This window comes from Oculina patagonica, chromosome 1 (genome assembly GCF_052425735.1).
Source record: "Oculina patagonica isolate OP01 chromosome 1, crgOcupat, whole genome shotgun sequence".
Classification (NCBI taxonomy): Eukaryota; Metazoa; Cnidaria; class Anthozoa; order Scleractinia; family Oculinidae; genus Oculina; species Oculina patagonica.
In genome coordinates this window covers 14,048,010-14,072,947 of record NC_135758.1, presented here as the reverse complement: position 1 = coordinate 14,072,947, position 24,938 = coordinate 14,048,010, and the positions used below count along the sequence as shown (strand labels likewise).

General features: G+C 39.8%; 3 protein-coding genes and 1 pseudogene across 3 annotated transcripts in view; 1 reads left to right on the top strand and 3 right to left on the bottom strand.

The window, feature by feature from the left end:
- LOC144657942 (uncharacterized) overlaps nt 1-24,938 on the top strand; it is a 63,082-nt gene that overhangs the window by 8,137 nt on the left and 30,007 nt on the right. The window contains exons 7-21 of the mRNA XM_078518278.1: nt 13,427-13,517; nt 14,085-14,182; nt 14,931-15,036; nt 15,469-15,521; nt 15,992-16,100; nt 18,086-18,188; nt 18,742-18,814; nt 19,754-20,041; nt 20,586-20,692; nt 21,204-21,268; nt 21,870-22,013; nt 22,538-22,765; nt 23,163-23,269; nt 23,362-23,539; nt 24,581-24,730. Coding sequence (XP_078374404.1) covers nt 13,427-13,517; nt 14,085-14,182; nt 14,931-15,036; nt 15,469-15,521; nt 15,992-16,100; nt 18,086-18,188; nt 18,742-18,814; nt 19,754-20,041; nt 20,586-20,692; nt 21,204-21,268; nt 21,870-22,013; nt 22,538-22,765; nt 23,163-23,269; nt 23,362-23,539; nt 24,581-24,730 — 1,900 coding nt within the window. The remainder of the gene's footprint in view (nt 1-13,426; nt 13,518-14,084; nt 14,183-14,930; nt 15,037-15,468; nt 15,522-15,991; nt 16,101-18,085; nt 18,189-18,741; nt 18,815-19,753; nt 20,042-20,585; nt 20,693-21,203; nt 21,269-21,869; nt 22,014-22,537; nt 22,766-23,162; nt 23,270-23,361; nt 23,540-24,580; nt 24,731-24,938) is intronic.
- Nucleotides 297-2,223, bottom strand: LOC144657923 (uncharacterized). Its single transcript, XM_078518266.1, has one exon. The coding sequence runs from the start codon at nt 2,219-2,221 to the stop codon at nt 1,217-1,219; it is 1,005 nt and encodes a 334-aa protein (XP_078374392.1). The 5' UTR covers nt 2,222-2,223; the 3' UTR covers nt 297-1,216.
- On the bottom strand, nt 6,165-7,393 carry LOC144636691 (uncharacterized; annotated as a pseudogene).
- On the bottom strand, nt 9,669-10,908 carry LOC144648780 (uncharacterized). Its single transcript, XM_078508245.1, has one exon. The coding sequence runs from the start codon at nt 10,829-10,831 to the stop codon at nt 10,199-10,201; it is 633 nt and encodes a 210-aa protein (XP_078364371.1). The 5' UTR covers nt 10,832-10,908; the 3' UTR covers nt 9,669-10,198.

Below are 24,938 nucleotides of genomic sequence, written 5' to 3'. Positions count from 1 at the left end.
CGCATCCCAAGAACAATTTTTAGACATTCATTCAAACGCTAGGAACGTTATATGTGATTTTACTCCGAGTGCAATTGCTGAACATATATTCTTAATGCTCGGAATATATATGTGTGTGATGTATCAGCGTAGTGGAAATTCAATTTCTGTGAAACTATAAAACGGCCGACCATAGAAGGACTATGAGTGTCTGCAATATCAAGGCAGCTAAACCGCATGATATATGCAAATCAGAGTAGCACATTTAAAACATCATCGTGGAAATCCTATAAATACTTCAAGAATTTCTACTCCAGTGTCGATGAAAGTATATTTTTTTATTCATAAATTGTACAATAATTTTACAATGTCCATAACGTTTGCCTAAAGATTAAAAATAAATAAATACAGGCTAAAATATTTTCTTTAAAAATTTTAAAAGTAAAAAACACCAAACGTTTTCGACTAAACTTTCGTCTTCATTTTTGTTTTTCAAGAATAAACTTGTGCTCACACTAGCCGTAATTACTTTAATGTTTTTTCGACGACTGCTGTAAAATAAAACATGATCTTCATTTTGATGCTAAGTGCTCGTCTGACCAACATTACCAATATCGAAATTACGAGCGTGCGACAAATTAATCCGCGTTTATGTTGTCACGCACTAAGTAACAATTTTAAAACATAAAACAAAACATTTTCTCAGCTAAAAGTTACAATTTTGGCCAATTCTCAGGCATCAGTTTATAATACCACATTCACGACTTTTCTCATAGAGCCTTTGATTATCATAGAGACCATCCAGTCGTCCTCATCACGCTGATCTACACTGTATACATTCTGTTACATTGGCATAAATTTTATACAAGTAAAAACGATTTTGGCCTCAGCCAGCCACGAATTTACATAGCTCAGTACTAGTTACACTGTTTTTGTCAGTTTCGTTTGCCTTGACAGTCTTGTTTCTATACGATGCAAGACAGTGACTGTTGTTGCTAATGGACGACAACTAACATAACCATACTACTTCCGTGTACATGCTAGACAATAAACTGAATACCTTACGAACTAAAATGAACACTTTATAAGCTACTTTACCTAATTGTTAGTACAATGACGATTAAATCGTCTGCAACTAAGAACGTTTTCGATCTATCCTCTTTCATCTTGAAATGAATCGATTGCACGGAATGAGGAAATAAATGTCACGCCATCGTTGCATTGCTTATGAATCACTTCAACTCACTACATAACTCAAGCTCATCCCATCGGTCAAATCTGTTCGCCGGGGATTAAACGGTGGTGGAGCAGTAGGTTCAGGGTTAGCTACTGGCGGGCTGTTGAATCCAAGAACATTGATGAATCTCGGATTATTCTCCAGACTGACGGCAGGACTTGACGAAGAAGGCATCGAAGGCTCGCTGGATTCAGCCTGTTGTTGTTCCACTGTGGAGTCATCGTCTGAATCGTCCGAGCCAAAAAATAATTTGAAAATGCGCCGCGAGTGCACAATTATGAATATCATATTTTTGCTGATGAAAATAGATGCATTTTTGCCATAGCCTAGGCTCAATCCCATACGGAGACCAAGGAATATCGTGTCAAAAAGCACTTGTATGGAATAACGGAATACATCAACTTGTTCGTCACGGTCTTGCTCGGCAGCCTCATGATCCAATGCCATACCAACCGGCCACCACAAAAAGCTTATACAAGTAAAAGCAATGAGCGTATTCTTGAAATCCCTGGGAATTCCATAGCTGCACTCGTTTTCATCTAAGATGACTGCTATCAGTTCGATTCCATCGAACAAATTGATCAAGGCTTTGGCAGACCATTCACTGATTTGTCCGACACGAACTTCTCTTGATGCTATTTTGGTGTGACATATCAGGAAAAGAAGAAGCGGTGTGATGCACAGGGTCAGTTTCAAGGTGCTTGCATTCCAAAAGCCTTTACTTTTAATTATGTCGCCAGTTCTGCCAAATGCTATGCCAGTTAAAGGCACTACTCCAAGCCAAATGTACACCATCCAAAAAACGCCAACTTGCCATAGAACTGCGGTATTGCTGTTGATCCACCACCACATTACTGCCGCAGGAACAAAAAACAAACTAATTGCGTACCAGGCGCCTTTATCTTCGTAAAATGCTGGATATGACGCCAAGAAAAAGCACTGCATAACCATCAAAGCGAAGACTACAAATCGACCAACGATAATCAATGTTTTAACTCTAGCCATTGTTGTGTAGCTAGCGGTAATTTAAGTCTCGACAAGCCAAAACACAAAGGACCAATTTAGTCAGTGACCTGAAGGAAATATGTCTGAGTGTTGTCATGGAAACTGAAATTATTATCAACGCAGGATTACTCTCGTAAACTAGAAATGTCATTAACAGTGTTTAATACATTTTAATATTTTTCTCTGTGTAAATAAGAAGCAGTCAACCAGATAAACAATGAGATGAACGCTGGAACGTTACAGCATTTAATACAGAGATCAATTAACGTAACTGAAGAAACCATTTATTCTGTGACGTCACGTCGAATGGTCACTTCTCAAACAACGAGAAAGTGGCTAAACGTTTACACAGTCGAGCAAATCACACTTATTACTATTGTAATTTTTTCAGGACGCTGGCATGATTACTTAGCAAATTAAAGAACATAAAAAGGATTTGACAATTCTGTGATGCAGAGGTATCAACGAAGAGGTTGAAAGGATATTTTCGCAGAATTCTGTGGTAACTAAATAAATTAATTGCCCTCGAGCTATCAATTCCCTGCCGAAGTTTCTAAGAAATGCAAAATTAAAGATGCATGAAAACAAACTCAAAGCAAAATCTCTTCATCGCTATCTTCTATTAAATACGTTCTGCATTCTCTTGTAATGAAGGACCTTGTTTAATGGGAATAACGAGTATATAAGTTTGTAACTGTTTATGCAAGTTTTTACAAGTCATAGAGAAGCTCCCTTAACGCAATCGATAAACCACTGCAGTTTAACATTGGAATATCGGTACACTACATTAGATATTGAACTGTTTTCTGAACTCAAAATAGACTGCTAATTCCAGGAAACCCTCAAGAACGCTGGTTTGAATTATTGATCAGCTACAGTCAAATTTGCATAGTTAACTAAATTGTTTGATCGTATAATCTTAAGTACAAATCAAACTCATACACAACCGAAGAAAACTCTTATGAAGAAAGAGATTCTCACTAGTGAACATGTGTAAAATGTGTAGAAGGCATTTCAAAATACTGTCACTCTCAGTCTACCGTGACTGATTGATGCACATACGAAATACATGTGCATATATATTCTAAAAATCTGTTTTATCAGTTAAAACAATATGAGCTATGTGCTTGTGTCCCAGGTTCCAAGGTCAGTCGAACAAAACAACACTCGTAGAACACACAAAACATTTTAATTCCTATTCAACATGGCGGCCGTCTTCGCCTCGTGGTCCAACAACAAGTCAAAATGCGCATGCGCGCTAACTCTACTTAGGGGGGTACCCTACGTCTTATGTCTCATGCTTAATAAGGTAGTTAAACAATATCTTCTGCGGAACATCCTCCCCTTCCTTGATAAGACAATATCAACAAAATTGCACGAAAAAAAAAACTATGAAAAAACTGTTTCGGTTTCAAAATTCTTAGGCTAGAGTTCACAGTTCACCTATAAGTCACTTAATGTTCAACATTGTTCCAATGGGCAAAGTTTCAAATTGGTCTCCTGTACACAGTCTTTCCCACTTGAACATCGACGACTCGGACCCGGTCGTCCTTTCCAGGGAGCACTTTGACGATGCGTCCCAACGGCCATCTTCCTCTCGGGGTTTCTGTAGACATCACAATCACTACATCACCAACTTTCAAGTTAGGTCGATCTCTGTGCCATTTCTTTCTTGCACTTAGGCTCGGAATCCACTCCCGTAACCACCTCTGCCAAAAATGGCGAACAAGTTCCTGGACCCGACGCCACCTCTTTCTTGGGTTGAAGTCTTCAGTGTCAACACTGTCCGGTGCGAATCTTCCTCCCACTTGTCCATGAAGAAAATGGTTAGGGGTAAGAGGAACAAGGTCCGATGGGTCAGCTGATTGATAAGTCAGTGGCCGAGAGTTAATTAAATCTTCCGCGCCAACAACTGCACTTAACAACTCCTCATCGGTGATATCAGCAGAACCCAAGATCGCGTTAATGGCTTTCTTTGCCGCTTTGATCATGATCTCATGCACACCGCTGAAGTGCGGCCCAGCAGGCGGGTTAAAGTGCCAGTTGATTCTGTGGCTCGATGTGGTATCTTGGATCTTGTTCTGGTCTAAGGCTTCCAATTCTTTCAACTCATTACTTCCACCAACAAAGTTAGTTCCATTGTCACAAACAACATCTTTGGGAACACCACGCCGTCTTGTCATTCGAAAGAATGCATTTAGGAATGAGTCAGTGTCAAGGCTGTATGCTACTTCAAGATGCACAGCCCTAGTCTCTAGGCAAGTAAAAGACATAGGTATCTCTTCTGGCGTGTCTTTCCTCTTCCCTGTTTGGTCATGAAAGGTCCACCAAAGTCAACGGATATGTGGCTGAATGCCCGAAGGGACTTTCGTGTGCGTAGCTCTGGCAAAGGGGCCATGATCTGTTTAGCTGGAGAAGCCTTCCTTCTTCTACACTGCATGCATTCTCTTTCCCACTCTCTAATTGCTTCTCTTGCTGAAATTATCCAGTACTGGACTGAAAGCTGTGCTAATACCTGATTGGTCCCTGCATGATGATCTTGCTCGTGTGCATGCTTGACTATGAGCTTTGTGACACAATGGCTACGAGGCAAGATGATGGGGTAACGGGTTTCCCATGGCAAATACTCTGCATAACGAAGTCTCCCATCACATCTTAGGACTCCTTCCTCGTCTAGAACAGGTCGCAGTGGCAGCAGCTTACTTCCACCTGGAATTTCCCTCCCAGCCTTCAATGCTCAATTTCCTGCGCAAAAACTTCTTGTTGCGCCTGCCTGATATATCTCATTTCGGCAGCAGACACTTCATCAGGCTTTAAGGCTCCTTCTCTTCGAAGAGCGGCTGGTAAACGACAGTTCTCTAGGAAACGGTCAACACTTGCAGTAACTCTTGTGAGCTTACTCCAACTTGAGTATCTTTGTGGCTGCAGGCGGTCTTCACTGGTCAAGGCAAGGAATGTTTGCCCCTCTGTTTGTTCTGCTTCTTGGTACTGTTTACGGACTTCAATGTCTGGACCTTTCTTGACCTCAATTTTAGTCTCAGGCCACTCAGTTGAGTCTTGCTTAGGAACGTGGCCCACTCCACCATTTCTCTTCCGTTAACAGCTTAGAGACACTTTCTCCTCTGGTCAGCAGGTCAGCTGGGTTCTGTCCGTTGGCACACCTCCACTGATAGGACTTGTCAAGGCTTGGATCTCTCCAACCATTAGCTACAAATGGCTTGAACTTTCGACTGCATCCACAATCCAGTAAAGCACATCCTACTTCAGACCAAAGTTCCGGTGACAACTCTCAATGGCAAGGACCTTTCCAACTTCTCGCTGAGCTTAAGCCCTACTACAGCTGCCATCAGTTCTAACCGTGGTATACTAACAGCTTGGAGTGGTGCAACACGAGACTTTGAAGCCACAAGACAACAACTAACAGATTCGTCTTCATACAGATGTCTAGTGTAGCAGGCTGCGCCGTATGCTTCTTGAGATGCATCAACAAACGTGTGCAAAGTTACACTTTTGACTGCAGCGGTGTTTCTCAGGCATCTTGGAATGTGAAGGGTGGGTAGCACTGACAGCTCATCAAACCATTGTGTAGCCTTCAATGACAGTCTTCTATCCACCGGCTCATCCCAGTCCACACCACTTGCCCACATCTCTTGAATCACGACTTTGGCACGTATTGTGTACGGCGACAGCAAGCCAAGAGGGTCAAACAACGTGGCTATCTTCCTTAGGAAACTGCGCTTCTTGATATTGCTCTTGGTAGGCAGGTTGACTTGAAACTTGAACAATCCTCCATGGGACACCACAAACACCCATGTCTTAACAGAGGGCAATTCGCCACTGCGAGGTCGTCGATCTGCTGGATGGACTGAAAACTCTGCACGTTTGATAGCCATTTCCGGGCATGCATCCCAGCAGATTCCCACACTTGACAGCTGGCTACAATCTACCGTCTTGACATCAGGAACGGAGTCCTGCTGTCATCCATGTATGTGCTCTCCAAAACAGTTTCCGCCGCGAGGGGAAGTTCTGATTGGTGATGTCTGGCATGTTCTTGAGCAACAAACTGTGCTTGGAATGGGGACGAGTTCACTCCGAATACAACTCTGTCAAACTCGAAGACATCAGGTTCTCGGTCGGTCTGCAAGTCTCGCCACAAGAAGCGATGATAAGGTTGATCTTCAGGTCTTAGCTTAATCTGCAGGTACATTTCCTGGATGTCACACATTAGGGCCACAGGATTGCGGCGAAATCTCAATAGTACGGCAAACAAGTCCTTCTGGAGTTTAGGCCCTTGGAGTACAATGTCATTAGAGATAAGTCACTGATCGCTGACGCGTCAAACAATACGAGTCTTGGTGGTCGGTTTGTCAGGCCTCAAGACTGGGAAATGGGGCAGGTACCAAACTTGATCAGGCTTGACCTCTTCATGTGGGACTTTGTGAATGTATCCCTTCTCTTGATAGGTCTGTAATACTTTCTTGTAGGCTTCACCGAGTTCTGGGGATCGCTTCAACTTCTTCTCAGTACACTGTAGGCGACTCAAGGCCATGCTGTAATTGTCAGGTAATGATGGTCGATCCTGTTTCCAAGGCATACCAACAACATAGTGGCCATCAGTGAAGGACAAGGAGTTAGAAACAGTGTCCTTTGCAAATTTCTCATCCGGTCTGACAACTAGAGTCTCTTTAGGTTCTTCAATGTCCCAGTAGCGGCGAACAAGACTGTTCAATTCATGCATGTCATTCAGAAAAAATGTGAAATTTGTCTGAACTTCCTCTGTTGGGATTTCTGGGCTCCCAATACACGTCCAGCCAAGTGGAGTCAGTCTTGCTATGGGCTCTCCTGCCTTTCCCCTGACATCCTCCAGCGAGTACAGCAAGTCTGCCTGGTCCACACCAATTAGGAGATCAAAATCGGTCTTGGCCCAACTTGATGGAACTTGATGTCTTTCAGGTGCTTCCACTTGTGCTTATGTTTACTCCAATCCACCACTTGCATACTTCCAGTAACTCTCTCGGCTGTATAGGCTGAGGCTAATTTGGACACTTTACCATCACAACTGCTGATCATGAATTCCACGACTGAGGTGGACAACTTTTCCTGGTTGTCATTCAATACATTAACAGTTAGTTCATGTGGTCTACCTTCTAGACCAAGTTCTGCTGCAATGTCACTATTTAAGCAAGTCCTACTGCTTCCATCGTCAAGAAGGGCATTCACTTTGATTCTCCGATGATGATTAGTTACATAGACAGGAACTGTTCTTAAGGCTACGAACCCCGATGAAGGCATTGCTCCAGTTCCTGTAGTAGCAGTGTGGGTTCTCTCTTCAGACTCCCCTTGCGCAGTAGCACCACCTTGCAACATACTGGATGAATCAACTTCTCTCGAGCCCGCTACGTTTGCCATCTCAGTATTCTCTGCTTTCTTTGGATCTTCATGAAGCATCCGGTGATGGTGAGAGCGACAACCATTCAACCCACAAACTCTGCTCCGAGAGCATGCCTCTCCGCGGTGTCCATTGCTGAGACATCTGAAACACAATTTCTGCTCCTTAGCGACATTCCACCTCATATCTACAGACATCTTCTTAAAGTTCTCACAGTTCCACATTCCATGGGATCCTTTACACAACTTGCACTTGTTCCCCTGTTTCTTCTTAGGTTCGGGATCTACTTCAGCTAGGAAGATTCTCTCTCTCTTGGACCCACTGAGGACACCTGTTATGGTCTCAGAAGCTGTGGTCAAAAACTCAGACTCTCTGTCAACAAACTCTCTCAGTGTTCCTACATTCTCAGTTCGATGGTTGTCACTAACCCACTGCTTGTACTTTGAGAGAAGGCCTTTGTTAAACTTCCGTTGAAGAGTAATGTACAATGATCCATTGCCTAGCTCGGCTTCCTGGTTAGCATCCTTTAAGTTCACAACAATTCCATCAAGCAGCTCTGAAAATCTCTCCAGGTCTTTCTCATTGTCCTCTCTTATTGGCTTAAAGGCATCCAGTTCTTCAAGGCGAAGTGTGAGAGCTCTACGTTTCCCGCCATACTTCCGCTCTAGACGAGTCTTTGCAGCTTCATAGGCAGCAGCAGAATGGTCCAAATGCTCGATTACTTTGAGGGCTTCCCCTTGAAGGCATTCACGTAACCTCAACAACTTGTACTCAGGTGACGCCTTAGTGCGATCTACACAAGAATAAAACGCTGCTTTCCATGTTTCATAGTTCTTCTTTTGGCCAAAGAACTTCGGAATGGTAACTCTTTTCAGTAAAGCAGAGTCAGTGCTGATCTGGTCTGAAATTGAGGACGAAAGCTGTTGACTGTTCCCAGTGGGCATAAAATGAGCTTGGTCTCCACTGATAGTAAACGGTGAAGATGAATAAACGCCGCCCATCGCAAGCGGTGTAGATGAATAAACGCCACCCATCGTGAACGGCGTAGATGAATAAATGCTGCCCATCGTGAGCGGAGTAGATGAATAAATGCTGCTCATCGTGAGCGGAGACAAACCGGACATCTCTCCAACAGTCGAAATAATTGGCACATGTGTAGACGAAGACACAGTAGGAACGCCAGAATTTTGTTCCTTTATCGGTTCTTTGGACGACAGACTCTCGTTTAATTCCTCCGATTTCTTCTTCGATTCTTGGTCTCGGCCGCGTGGTTCAGTTTCCCGCGTTTCTTGCTCTGGTTGTTCCGAAGGTTTTTCGCTGCGAAGTTTCTGTCCGAGTTGTCTTTGGCATTCCGCATACGTTCGCTCGATTTCTTGTTCGATTCGACTCAGCTCTACTTCTCGCCTACACACCTCTTCTCTCAGTTGTTCCGTTCGCTCTTTTACCGACGAATTACCCGAACTGCTCAAATATCCCTTCACAAGGTCTTCGATTTCTGTAAAGTCTTCTTCAATGGTCCCCAGTTCGTTCGAAAGGGCACTAGCTCGTCCCGAGTCTTTCAAATCTTCGTAACACTTCCCTAAATCCTCACAGGCTTGCAGCACGTCTTCATAAGCGTTCGTAAATGCATCCAAGCTTTCCATAACGTGCATTCGTGATGACATCCCTCCTTCCATCACCATCATAAGCTTGTTTTTGGTCCTCGTGTACCTACATTTCGATCGCATTTTCTCTTTTTTAAACTGTTCCATGTTGAATAACTCCAGTAAACCTCGCTCTGCTACCAATAATGTGCTTGTGTCCCAGGTTCCAAGGTCAGTCGAACAAAAAACACTCGTAGAACACAAAAACATTTTAATTCCTATTCAACATGGCGGCCGTCTTCGCCTCGTGGTCCAACAACAAGTCAAAATGCGCATGCGCGCTAACTCTACTTAGGGGGGTACCCTACGTCTTATGTCTCATGCTTAATAAGGTAGTTAAACAATATCTTCTGCGGAACAAGCTAAATATCATACTTCATCGGTTTCTCTACTACTAATAATGTCTCATGCTTAAGCAAAAAAATTCAGAAGAACTTTGAATTGCATCCTTGTCGGGGTGACACCTACTTAGTTATTCTTTTAAGTTTCTTCAGTTATTTCAATTCTCATGGCAGTCAGTGTCAACTGATGTGATCAATACCTTCCAACATAAATTTTAAAACATGACAACTAACTTGTTAAAATAGTAAAAAGTCATGCTAAAGACAAATCTACAACAGCTTAATTCCGCATTGACTTTCCCCACCCCCTTCTCATCTTTTCATGACTGAGCCCTACAACTATTATAACGTTTATTACAAAAGTGGTAAAACCTGTACTGGCAACTTTTTTTATTTATTTTTTTTAATTTTGTTCGAAGCTACTATCCTCAAAAAACTGAAGGCATTTCGTGTTACTTACTCTGTTAAGTAAAAAAGATACAAACATTGCTAAAATAAGTGTTTTAATATTAGAAACGTCTAAGCTTCTAAAGCTTGTGTTCTGTTTTTACGCTATATGACATTTCCTTGAAATGCCGGCTTCGGTTTTAGGTGCACGGCCATTCTATATCTCGGGATATATCCCGTGTATCGCGAAGGCAGGGTTCTGCGCAGGAGGTGGAGGAGCGCTCGGCAGACTGACATTATTTTCTGGCTCGGCATCCTCCTCGTCACGGTAGGTATATGAAAACTCAAGACCGCGAACACAGATCATGATAACATTTTTCACAATGAACATGGAAAAATTCCACCCCTGTCCTAGCCAAATGCCAAGGCGAAGTTTAAAAAGTATAATATTATGGAGCACTTGGAAGAAACCATAAATGCCCACAGCACCTCGTCTGTTGTCTTGATCCTTCACAAGCAGGTGCGCCGCCATTTCTAATGGCGACAGCAAAAAGGTGAAGCATGCAAATGCAATTAATGCTCTCATGAAACTTCTTGGAATTCCAAAAGTTTCAATGTTTTCATCGATGACCATTTGCAGAAGTTCGTTTCCGTCAACAAGATCAATAGTCATCTTAAAGGTGAACAAAGTGACATCTTCTCTTCTGATTGTCTCCTCGAGCTCTCCGGTATTCAGCAGAAGCAGCAATATAAGCGGTGTAATACACAAGGAAAGTTTCAACTCGTCTGGGCCAAACTGCTTGCTTTTGTCGAGTTTCTCTGCGGTTAGTCTAAAGACGATTCCAATCATCGTTACTAAACCCAAGACATAAGCCAACCAGACACAGAATTGCTGTTTATTTCTTCTTTCGTCGCTAGTAATCCACCACCAACTGAGTGAGTGAGTGATACTTTATTTATTTATTTATTTATTTACTGATGCCAAAAGCAGGAGCGATGAACAGAAGGAAAGCATACCAACTGGAGTTCTTCTGATATTTGGTTGGATATGAGGCCAATAATAAGCACTGAGCTATCATGAGCATCAGAAAAGTTAACTGCCCAAAGACAATTACTTTTTTACTACAACGCATGATTTTTTTGGAAAGCAACGTCAAACCGTCTTCACAAGCTTCGGCGTTGTCTGCCAATTATACAGCAACATTACACTGATCTAGAACATACGAAAACTCGTTTTCAAATTAGGCAGCTTTAAGTGACGGGGGTGTACTCTGCTATGTAAACTTTGTATTTGGTATAGTATGTACTGCTAGACAGGTTACAGTTCTCCATTTTAATACGAGTTGGAAGACGCGTACGATGGCTTTGGTCTGGCATTAAATATTAAAATACAGCATAGTCTGCTTATCATATATCATTAATACCAGCTTATCTGGAAACCTAATAGGAGCTATAAGCTTCTTGGTTTTGTACATGACAATGATTTGAGGAATTCAGCAACATACTCCCCCCCCCCCCCTCAAAAAAGTATGTTATGAGTTTTTAATCATCTAATGTCTCCATGGCCTGATTCCCCATAATAGTGAGTCTTCCCTCCTTTTTCATGTAGCAGTTCTAATATCCTTTTTTCTTTACGCGTAATGGTCTCTTTGTTGGTGTAGACGATGCTTCCAAATTTCAACAAAGTTTTCCCCACTCACACGACCACAATTTGCATAATGTAGTTGTTGGCGCTTGTTTACAATGTCGCTCGAAATGTAAGATTATTAACAAAATCATAAACTGTCACTAGTCCTGACTTCATCGCCACACTATATTGCTTCGTGGTGGAGCCTCTTTGTTTGGCGACTGGATAGTGGCAACGTCGCTATCTACTCGAAACGATCGAATCGGAAAAAATAGAGCACAAAGTCTTCACCAGGGCGTTTTGTTGTTAAAACTAGCGCTAGCGTAATGATAGTGCATTAGTCAATACAAAAATCCGTTTAGTAAAAAGGTATCGAGAAAGCAATCCATACTAGTCATAACAGAAATCACAACAACATTGTGCGAAATTACTTGCTCCGAAAAGTTTTAAGATGGTTGATTTTTAAGCGAGAAAGAGGATTTTTACCCTAGGTGCCAGAACTTTTACCATGGGTAGGATTTTCCGAGAATTTATCAAATTTAATCCATTATGCAAAGGTTTCCACGAAAAAATTGAAAAGGATGCTTTTACAAAATGCTGTGTTTTATAAATGTCATTAATAATAAATTGTCATTATATTCAGGCAGAGAAATTCCCCGCCGGAATTTCCGAGAAATGCAAAATCTCTCCATCCGTTTCTATTCTTAAATAGGTTCTGGGAAGTTGTGTTTTAAAGAGCCTTTTTAATGCAAATAAGAAAATACGGGTTTGTAACTGTTAGCGCAAGTTGTAACGAGTCATCGTCCACATGAGTATAGAACATTTGAAAACATAACATAGTAGGCAAAGGGAAGGAAACTGAAAAATTGCCGTTATGCAATTAACAGCGAAACTGGTCAATGTTGGTGTACATCAGCGGACAAAGTTTCACACTAGGTTGCGTACTGAACTACTTTCTGAACTTAAATTCAGCTACAGCCGGAGAGTTTCGTGCACAGAAACATAATTAAAGTTACTTACCTTGTTATAATGGCGTAGGAAAAACACCCAAAGTTCTAAGTTTTATCAGACATTTCAAGATTAACATTTCAACAGCTGATTGTAGCAGCTTGGACAGGGCGATATGACCGTTGGTTTCTTCAATTGGCAATTACGTTGACGTTGATATTTTTAATAAACGGAACTGTTTGATCTTATGGTCTAAAGTACATATCGAACCTTATGCACACGACCGAGGAAAATTTCAAGAAAGAGATTCTCACTAGTTGTTCTAGTCGCCTGCAGTGCTGAAGATTCGTTCAAGTGTATTAAGAGTTGGAACTGTAAAAGCTGACAAGGGATTCAGGCTGAAAAGCGAGTGACGAGAGCAGTTTTGAATTGAAACGTTCACCTAGCAAAAAAATAACACCTTCTTATACACATTTAAATCTATAGCAACAAGCCAGTAATCTATCGCAACAAGCCTTGGAGGCAGCGTGACCGAGTGGTTAGAGCGCCGGACTTGAAATCTGGAGGTCCCGGGTTCAAGTTCCGTTCTGACCACTATCTGGATTTGTTCTCGGTCGTCCCGAGTTCAAATCCTCGGTCATGCTTGTAAATAGCCAACTGGTCTGCCTCCTGCCAGTTGGGATTTTTAACCATGTTATGTTTATTTCATATACTATATTTGTTCAGTATTTGTTTCATAAACACGGCCCCACAAGCTTCTAGCTTTAAACACAAACCGTGTATAAATAAAGTTGCTTTACCTTTTTTTTACCAGTAAAAAAGCACATACCGTTGAAACCTATTGATTTTGATTTTTCATTTATTTATCAGCACAATACACAAGGAATAAACTGTGAGAGATGTAGAGATTTCTTCTACAGACCGATGGAAAAGAACCAAACCGCTTCAGATGCTTGCAAAGGTGGGAAAGTCATAGAATGTCACTCTTTATGCCAACTTTTGAAATAATACTGATGTCTTCAGGAATGTTAAGGGATTAACTTGGAGGCCAACCTAACCAAAAATGGATATTTTTGATCTTTTGTTTGCACCAACATGTAACGACATTGACTAACTGCTCAATCTTGCCTTATCATTAAATTACGGATGTTCACTGACATCTTCCTGAGTAATAACTGAAAAGTGGCATATGTCTCGTTTCTTATTTGTTGCCGAAGCCCTCTGACAAGTTCAACAACTCACTCATGCAAGCGTTCCACCTGTGGAGCCCTTGTATCAGAGCGAACATGCTAACATATTTTGCTTACAGGTACATAACCCCGACATATTATGTACTTACCTCCGAGCTGTGATTATTATGAATGGCTTGCTCCCTCCCGGAAATCGCCTTTTACCTGTTACTCTTTAACACCCGTGAACTCTTAAGTATTCCGTCTAGGCAGTCCTCGAAATTAATTAACCTTTAGTAATTTTCCACGTGTTTTAACACGTGGAACCACTAAATTGCTTTACCCTTTCCATTTCTTAGCTTGCAACTGTAACACAAATGGAACAGCAGATGTGCCGAACCTATCGTTTGGTGACTGTGTAAGAGATGAAAATGAATTATCCATCCATCCAGGAAAGGTGAGTAACTAAAGTAATTAATTGTTCTGATTATAATGAGTTCCATTAATGTATCTACTTAGTTACACCTTCTACAAGGCTTGTACTGATTCGAGAACTTTTGATCACTGTTATGGTTTTAACTAATGATTTGGAAAAAGACTGTAAAATATTGTATTTGCACCAAAAGAACTTCTTCCATATTTACTGATAGAAATCTTCTTTTTACTTTTTAAATATTTCCCCAATTTCCCAAAACTTATAGTCAGAACAAATGTTATGTTCCCCTTACTTCTGACAATTTTTGGATGATCACTGTAGAATAAGTAAGACCTTTTCACTTGAAGTCTAAGATGATCTTTTCTTTTCATGAGACGTTCCGTGACAAACGAACACTGAGGGGCCTGAGGGGGTCCAATGGGAACTAGGATTTGAGCAAAATTTTCATTGCCAAAATGGGATTTGGGACACTGGAACTGGGAATCACAGACAGAAAAACAATGGAACTGACACTGGGATTTAGGAAAATTTGGGAAAACAATGGGCTGGCGAGATTTATACTCCTCTTCAGGACCCTAAACTCAGCGATAAGTTAAAATGACGCGCTTTTATATATTTTACTTCCTATTTAACTTTTTAGGTAAAAGTATTTGAGAATGTCTACTCCCATTAAATAACAGCAACTTTATTACTTCCGGCAGACGTCTTACTTAGTATTTTTGGCAGACGTCTTACTTAGTATTTTTGACAATAAAATGCAATCTTCTAGCAACCAGGTGACTGTTACTGTAAGCCGTTTGTACGCGGCCGACAGTGTGATGCTTGTGAGGCCGGCTATTACAGACTGACTCAGGGGAACCCCCAAGGGTGTATAGGTAAGAATACTCAAAACAACTAACATAAATAAAAGTGAAACTCGTGTATATAGATGCTGAATGCAGACAGGTGTCTGTTTATGACACCGTATGACATATGTCCGGCGAAGTTTCTTAGTGTTTAAAATACGCGCTTGTACCAAAGTAACTTTAATCACCTTTAATTGATATTGAGATAGTTGCCCTTGCAACGACCATACTTTTGTTAAGAGGGGGAATTAATTAAAGTATTATTTGAAATTTCATAAACGTAGAGAACATTTACCTAAACTAGGCACTTAACAGGTTGAAAAACGGTCCATATTATTATTTCTCCCAACGCAAAACCCCTGACGGTTTTGCGGTTAAATTGGTGTTCATTTCAAAGCAAGTGTTGTCGACCTGGCATTAGCAAATACAATTTTTTAATAAACAATATTTTGTTCTTTGTAGCCTGTGATTGTCATCTGAATGGAACAGTAAACCGATCACATGTGTGTCAAGGAGTAAGTATATCCAACGAAAGTTTCTTGACGTCCGCTGTACTTTTCGTTTCAAGGAAAAGATTCTTCATCTCTTGGATCATTAGCTCTTAAGGAACGACCTTTTCAAGTTTAACAGTGTAACTTAGAAGAAAATCATATAAAAACCATTGGTTATGGTTTATTCACATCTTGGAAAATGAATGCGTACCTTCTTTTATTTATTAAAGGAACTATTCTGTTGATCAGTGAGTGTACCCTTGCAGTTTTATCATAATTTACACAAAAAACTTAGATGTCTAGTGACACTGCCCTTTTAAGAGTCAACTAGACATAACACTAAGGGGACATCATTCAACTGTCAAGGGGAGGGGTCGGTAGTGACGTTGCTGTCTTGGTTTTGCACTATCGTAAAGGACTCTTGACAAGTGTTATATCGTGTTTGCACATGTGTGTTGGTATGACATAGGAATTGATATTTTTTCCAACCTTAGGACTACCACGGCCAGTGTAACTGTAAGTCAAATGTGGATTTTCGAGACTGCAGTCGGTGTAAAGATGGTTACTATGACTTACAAGATTCTGATGTCAACGGCTGTAAATGTAAGTACGGGCTTTCCACTGACAGTCTAAGAAATAAAAAGGTGTAAGTAGTGGAATGGTAATACACTTCTAGCCTGACAAATACTTGGTTGTACTTTGGTATCACTTACACTATTGTTATAATGGGGTTTATTGCCAACGAGACAGCCGAGCCAAGAGGCGAGGCTGTCGAGGCGGCAGAATCATAGAGCCGTGTGCGTATGAGTGTATAGGCAGAGAAAATCTTAAGTTCTGCGTAAGGGACTTTTTTTTGACCATATTTGGGTGTAAGTAAACCCCATATTTGGGTTGTATTGTTCTTCCCAACTGGTTCCCAGTCTCTCACTCCTTGCTAGAGAGCAAATGACGAAAATTGCGTCCACGCGGCTCGCTGTTAAAATTTTCAATGTGGTCATTCATCCCTTTACCGATAAATACACCTTTTGGAAACTATAAATCGAAAGAGAATACCCTACAGAATATTCGACCGCCGAAAAAATGAACATCAAGGTCTTCAAAGCGATGAAATAATCTTTCGACTTTGGAGTCCTTTGATTTACGATCGAAGAGAGACATGAAAATCAAAAGCGGACTGTTGACTTCAAATAGAGTTTTCTTGACTTATGAAAATGCTGAAGTCGGGTAAATGGTTCCTTTTAATTAGTGTAGTAATTGTTTGACCGATGATTAATTTCAAATCAAATACCGTTTATATTTTATTTGGCACGCATTTTCGCTCCGCGTAGGAATAACATCAATACAAAGCGACGCTCACTAAAATTACTGCATGTCATACACACAAGAAAGTCAAAAGTTTTTTGCTTCTAACGGCAAATGTAATGTTAACTTGAATAAAATTTTTGTCTCCAAATAATCCTTGACCGTTCAAGTTTTGTTTTCTGTTCAAATTTTTCAAGTTTTGCGTAACTGAACATGACACTTCGCATGCGAGACTGAAATCTGACCCGTGCATTACAGTCTCTGATTACTGAAAATTATTTTTAAAAAAGCATCTTAGCAGTTTTGATTTTGGGATTTGATTTATAAGAAGTTCTTGAAATGCAACTATCCCTTTTGTGGACGGAAACATTTTAACCATCGCGTGTCGTATTTAAAAAACAGTGATTAAACCTCATTTATTGCCTACATTTTGTGACATTTTAACGTTGAAAAAGATTTAAAGATTTGTCAAGAGTTATCAATCTGTCAATCTCGTAGCCTGCGTAGCAGACATCTGTGTACGTTTTTTAGTGTGTTTAAAGGAGTGCGCGATCGCGAGAATACGCGCGCTGGAAACTACGGCGTCTGCTACGCAGGCTATCAAGCCTGTGTCATTTATGAACACCAGAGAAATAGCACTTTTTTCGCATATTACCTAAAATACAATAGTTCTATCAAAAACCATTCAATATCTGTTCTTATGAACAAACATGAGTATTTCGCTCGTTGGCACTTACCGATAGGTACAACTAGTAACTCTAATAAAGGGATCATCTTGAAACATCCCGCTTTGTAAAGCTGATTTTAATAATTAAGGCCACATTAAATGTTGCTGGGGGCCTTTGTGGATTTCATGCGCATTGTTGAGCCCAAGAAACCATCATATTTTATGGTTACTACCAATCAGACGTTTACTGTTTGAACGTAGCTGATACCCATCTGAAATGAAGATCATAGCGCCATTGTCACTTATGCCTACGTTCCTTCGGTTATTGATCCCTGTTACATAGTGCCTCTAGCTACATTTAACTTTCCCTTTTCTCTTACTCGTAAAATTGCCCAAAAATACAAACTAACTATTGCATAGAGTGAATAAACCTTACGGGTTTAAAACGCAATGACCTAAATACAAACACAAAACCTGCGTAAAAGGAAAGTTGACCGAAAAAAGTCTTTAACAACGTAAGGATTTTTTTAACAAACACCGGGAAAAATCGCGCTTTTGTTAAATCTGTCTGACTGTGTGCAGTCTTAACAGTCAAGTTACTGTGCGTTTTTACTTGTAGCGTGTGACTGTGATGTTGGTGGTTCATCGAATGGACAAACATGTGACAAGGTGACAGGTGTCTGTCACTGTCGACCAAACGTTATTGGAAAGACTTGTAACAGGTAATGAGAATACCATCTGTTCTTATCATTCCTTGTGCTTATGCTTATGTCTGTGCTTTCCTTCTTTGTTGCAAAATCACCACTGCAAATTGCATGATAAAGTGCACCAAGTAGAATTCTCCAATTACTTGAAATTAAAACTTACATCATCTACATCAGTTTAGAATAGAAATTTATATGATGTCCTTCATAATTATTTTTAACCAAACAAATTATTCTCGGTCAGTTTGCAAAAAAGGCAAGCAAACGAAATTTTAGTAAAATGCAAAGAGATCACTTACTTTTTTGCAGATAGGGGCGTAGAATATGATGATTTAGAGTGATAAAAAATTACATACTAGTACTGTTTCCACGGAAACACAAGATCCCACGTGCTAGAACGGGAGTCGACGCTCGTACCAGTACATAACTCAAGTGACTGGCATATTTATCTTTTATGCATGCAAATAAGAGATTAAGACCGTCATTTCAAATGTTCATTTCTGTTAAACAAACTAGCCGTTTCAAGTGAATAAATCAGTAATTCTTCAATTTGTTATGCTTTCCCTTGAAGGACTGCAATTGGCTTCTATTACCCGAATAGTTACTTCATACAAGCGACAGGAAGTCCGTACAAACCATCGACGGTGAGTGTAGTAAATTTAACAAGCTGTCTGTGAGGCGTAGATGGTATCGTCAAGTCAGTTTTCAGGGCTTTAGCTGAGAAACCAATATGTTTTTCTGTGCATATAGATACGGCCGAATTTAGTGTAAGAAATGTCGCTTAGTACTATGACGACAGGTCGACGTCACAACTGCTGCTACACACGCTAGGGCTCATTGGTTACCGATCTGAAAAATAGAAAGCCCTTCAGCTTCAACGGACATACCAAGCCAAATAAAATATTCATTGTTAAAGAAAAGATCAAAAAGTATCATAACACCTGTGGCTGGAAATATCCTTCAACTCAAACTCAACAGGCCATCATGCGGTACACAACGACTTTATAGGATACCAAACTCTAACAATCGAAAAGTTGAAAGTAAAATAAACATTTAAGGATACAAAAAAATAATTCAAAGAAGGCTTCCAAGTTCTATTAAGAAAAGCAATCAGTCACTTTCAGTTGCACGGCAAACAGATTTTTGTTGAATGTCGTAAAACCAGAACTTAAGTAGGCACTTCCTCCAACTGCAAAGAACACAGACAGTCCAGTAAACCAATCAAAACACGAAGCAAATACATGAAGCCGGTACGAAGCGCGGGAAGACGCGCGCTAGCGAGATGCGATTGGTTTGGGTTTGATTCTGATTGGCTGGAAAAGTGGCGCTAGTGTTTTAAAACAAGCACTAAGCGAAGTAAAGCACAACCAAAGCAAACGCGAATTACTTTCGACACTCCAGTGAAAACCGGCTATAAAAAATAAATACTCCTTACTCGTTGTTTTACATATACCGGGAATAAATGCACGACTGTTGTTGAAGTTGAAGATGCTCACATATCTTGTGATTTTTGTTAATCTTAGTTACAGGAAAAAAAAGAAAGAAAATAAACTAAAACTTCTGTTTCATGTTATTTTCCACAGGACACTCTTTATGTTATACTGGACATCCCTAAGACTGGAAACTACCGTCTTCTGGTTACATACACCAATGAACATGATGAAGGACTTGAGGCGCATACACAAGTCGCGGTACAATTTAAAAACACTTCGGCTTCCGGTCAACAAGCCGGGGACTTATTCATCTTTTCACCATCCTTACAAGAATGTGCCAACTGCCCAGGGACTATAAACAATGAATATCTTCTAATGCAGAAAGGACAGTGGATGGTCAACATTACTACAGTACAGCCTTATGATCAACTAAAACTGGTAAATAGGCGTTTGGTTTAAGTGGGTCCTTTTTACAGTTGTTTGATAGTACAAATTGAATTGCAAATTGAAAATGCGACAGGAACTCATTTAAAATAATAAAAATAATGCTAAGGCTTTTCGAACCTTACTCGAAGTTCAATATGAGTGATAGAAATGAGGCATCTCTAAAGAAATTCAAAGAAATGATTAGGAGAAAAAACTTGAGTGCCTTAATTCATGAAAAAAAAATCGTATTGTAATAAGATTATGCATAGGTTATTTTAGATATAAATTACATGTATATATTTATTATTTTTTATTTCATTGCAGATATATATTGTAGACTTTGTAGATATTGTATTGTAGTTCTTAACTAATAGTGCCCCCGATTAGTTGGCCTCCCATAAGGTACGTTAGAAGTCCCTGACACTTAAACTTTATGATGATATGATAATGATATATATAGTATTTCTTGATACATTACATTGCGTTGCAACAAAATATAATTTTTTAAATTGTGCCTTTAATATTGACATGTTCCTTTTCATTTTTCATCTGTAAGAACGCTGTTATCGCCATTCCAAGGGAGTTTATAGAAGCCACAGTACTTGGCGCTGACCTGAGCTCGCAATTCGTGTTCTATTGCAGCGTCGTTGGAAATGACATGAGGTAACACAAATTATTTGAAGACAGGTTTCCTTGCCATTTTGGCAAATATTTTCTCATTTTCAAAACTTATAAGCCAATCAACAATCGAATAACATGACGAAAATACATGTGACTACTTTGACCTTCTAGGCTACAATTGGGCAAGCAAATTGTAGTTTAATATGCAAAAACAATATTATGCGTTGTGGAAGTGACTGATTTTAGACATTAGCCTTCTACAGGGGCGGGGCAGAAAACTCATCAATTTTTTTTGTATGTGAATCATCCAACAAAAAAGACGTCACATCCGGTCCAAAAATCGCACGCAACAATTGGATAAACAGAGACATCGTCATCGGGTCATTCAGTTCCAATTGTGGGTATATCATGGTGTAGTGTAAACTATTGTTGTTTGGCTATCATGCTGTGGTTTGAGAGTTGGTTACTGTCTTTTGAGGTTTTTGTTTTATGTCATTTGGTGATCGCACCATCAACGACACCAAGAGACGTGAGAGAGTGTTTTTTTTTTCAGTTCTGATCCACGATGCCTGCCGTGGTTATTTAGCATTACTACGGACTATCTTGATGAAGCTTTGGGTGAGTAACCTCGACCTTTTCAGAAACTGTTTAAAAAACATAAATACCGATCTAATTTTTCAATGGACCAAGAACAGAGCTGACACCTTCTGCAGTCATCACCTGGAAATACTGCACAAATAATCGTAACCATTAATGTCCTTCCCTCGATTATTTACGGGATTTTATACTTTGATTCAAACCAGTCGCAAAGACGAAGCGTATTTTTACAAAATTATCAAAAGCTTTGGACAAAAACAACCAGTCCTTTATAAATTTTCCTTTATTTAACCTGAGGTTAGTGGGTTGACCGAGGTCGCGAGGTGAGTGAAATCGAATTTGCTGTATGACTCGGGGTTAACTGTAAGTTTATTTTTTAAGGTTGAAATATAAACGCAGGTAACGGTTCAGTGATTTAAACGTAATACGTTTAAATCACGGAACCTAATAGATTTAAACTGAGGTTGGGATTTAACCCTTTTTTAATTTTATTCAAATTCCTAATTGCGAATAGTAAACATCACTTCCAGTGTCATTGTCCTCGAGAGAGAAATTTTAAACATTTTTTTACTTGTTATACATGTACCAGTCAATATGAAGTAACTTTCTTTTCCAATCATAGCTTGTGATTGTCATCCCCTGGGATCTAACAGTTCAATATGTGAGGAGTATGGAGGTCAGTGCTCGTGTAAGCCTGGTGTTGAGGGACGCGACTGCAGTAGGTGTAAACCAGGCTTTTACAATCTCACAGAGAATGGCTGTACACGTAAGTATTTTAAGCAAACTGATTAGTGAACGTTAGCTCTGGGGTTACAGTCTTGGTGGATTAAAAAACTGAAACATTCCTTCACTATCGGACAGAGTTGGAGAACGTCTTTTTCTTCTTACGCCTATTGAGTGCAGATTACGAACTTTGCACACAAACACATGAAAAACAAACCTAAAATTTTTAACAATTCCCATTTTTTAATCTTTTGATGTAACGCCTGTAATCGTAGCGGTGTTCTTTTGAGGGGCACTGCATTCACAAGTTTTTCAAAGTGGCTTACTTCCAGGGCTCCCTTTCTGGTGCATCATTTTTGCATCTCAATCATTCAACAAAGATATTGTAATTTTTGCCGTGTACAATATTACATTTATATTGAAGAAAATTAAAGCACCCAAGAGGGTAAAACTAGCCAAAAAGAAATCAGAACGACTAACACTTGGAAAGACTAATATAAATTTTAAACAATGAAGTTGAAAATTCAAACCGTATGAAAACAATACTTCACTTTTCCTTGTTTGCAGCTTGTGGTTGTAATGGACCAAACCCGGTTTGTGACGTAATAACTGGCGAGTGTGAATGTCCTGAGAACACCGTGGGACGAACATGTCTACCATGTCAATGTAACAACAACACGGACAAGTGTCTGAGGAGTGGCGAGTGTCTTGAGTGTCAGTTTAACACCACCGGCTTCTACTGTCAGCATTGTGATAATGGAACGTTTGGAGATGCACTCACTCAACAGTGCAATGGTACGGGTGATTTGCATGCCACTAAACGAAATGTGTTATAAATACAGCTCAAATCAGGGCCATAGCGGGCAAGAAACGTGCATAGTTATGTTAGCGAACACATGTATTTCAATTTCCTTTGCTATTTTCCCTGCACCAATTCAAGAACTTTTACTTTAACTTCAATCCCAACTTAGGCAACTCACATTTATTTATTTACTCTAAAAGGATAACTAAAAGTTAGAGAATTCTTGCTGCTAGCAATCAAGGATAAAAGGATGTGCTAATAAAAGAAAGTGGCCTTGTTACCGATGTCATTTTGAGTTGAAGCCTGTCGACGTGACTTCGCTATATGTTGATGAGCAGGCACTTAGTAATTAACGTTCCTTTATTCGTGTTGTTACCCATGCCTCTACAGCTTGTGCGTGCAGTGAAATTGGTTCGTTGGATCAGGAATGTGACAGACTTACCGGCCAGTGCAACTGTAAGACAAAAGTTACAGGAAGGAATTGTACTTTGTGTCAGGTAACTATTTTCTCTAGTCGTTTCTTCTTATACGTGTGTAGAACATTACTTTATTTTCTACATCTGTTTAATATTTTTTGATGTCCCGACAGGCCAACACATTTAACTTCAGTCCCGCGGGATGTGAGGACTGTGAATGTAACACTTTTGGCTCAGCAAACCTGCAGTGTTCTTCAAGCGGACAGTGTCCATGCAAGGCCAATGCGACGGGACTAAAATGTACACAGTGCACTTCTGAGTTCTACGGACTTCCGGACGAGCCTTGCAGAGGTAAGAAGTGGACAAGATATGGAGTGGTTCTGTAGAGAAGCAGTAAAGAGTAACGTTTTTTAGTTTTTATGTCGTGGTCTATAAATAAAAAAATTCCTTATCACATTTCCTTCTGATTTCCTTTGCTTCTTTTTTCGGGCTTAAATTAAATGGTGTAACATATTTATATCATAAGCAAATGAAAGATCATCGCAGTAATGTACTCAACTCAAGCAGTTGAGAAAAGCAAGCCTGAAAAAAAATTCAGGCTTGAACGGGAATCGAACCCATGACCTCTGCGATACTCAACGTAAGCAGTTGAGAAAAGCAAGCCTCAACTGCTTAAGTTGAGTACATTACTGCGATGATCTTTCATTTGCTTAAAATGTATATCCGCAGTACAAATATATGAATTTCATATATTCATTTCATATCTTCTCCATCCATGGGTATATTACGAACTCACAAGTGACCAGCTCCCAGTTGGCTTAATAGCTCAATTGGCAATTGGTTAGAGCGCTGCACTAGTATCACAGAGGTCATGGGTTCGATTCCCGTTCAAGCCTGAATTTTTTCAGGCTTGCTCTTCTCAACTGCTTAAGTTGAGTACATTACTGCGATGACCTTTCATTTGCTTAAAATGTATATCCGCAGTACAAATATATGTATTTCATGTATTCATTTCATATTTACATCAGGTAACAAAAATTTAGAATTAAATAATCTCACATCCTAATGCTAGGTAAATCATTTTATTGTTAAATTCTTGACTTTTTAAATTGGAGTTCATTTGATTTCAATTCTATCGGCTCCAACCAAAAATAAATTTTAGACAAAATAGATAGTTTTGAAAAACCAATGCCTCAGGGGCTCGCACAATTTTTAGACGTGATTATACATGTTGCAAAAGAATACGTCCCGGTAAATATTTGTTTCACATCATGGAAACTAAATATTCATCCATTCATTCATACTTAAAGACTGCCCAACTGAATTATGACATGACTACCATTTATTCTCCAATTTATTCAAAAACTTTAATCACCATTATCATTTGTTTAGAATGCGACTGCAACGCGACGGGCACAATTCCTGGCACAGTGTGCACAAACGATACAGTTGGACAGTGTCAATGCAAGCCTGGAGTTACCGGAAGGTCATGTGACCGGTGTATGAAATTCTTTACCAATTTTTCGGAATTAGGATGTGAAGGTAATTTTAAATAATACATGTAGAAAGCTAAGGAATAAAATCGTTATTTTTACATGTAAGAAAACAAAGCAACGCTCTGAAGAATTCTTGAAATCTCAATATACAATGGAAGTCAAAGACAGACATACTAAAATTAATAGGAGAATTTTAAATTTAGTTTTAAAAGATAGCTTTTGTATTATTTTTCCATAGAAAATAGGTCCATGTA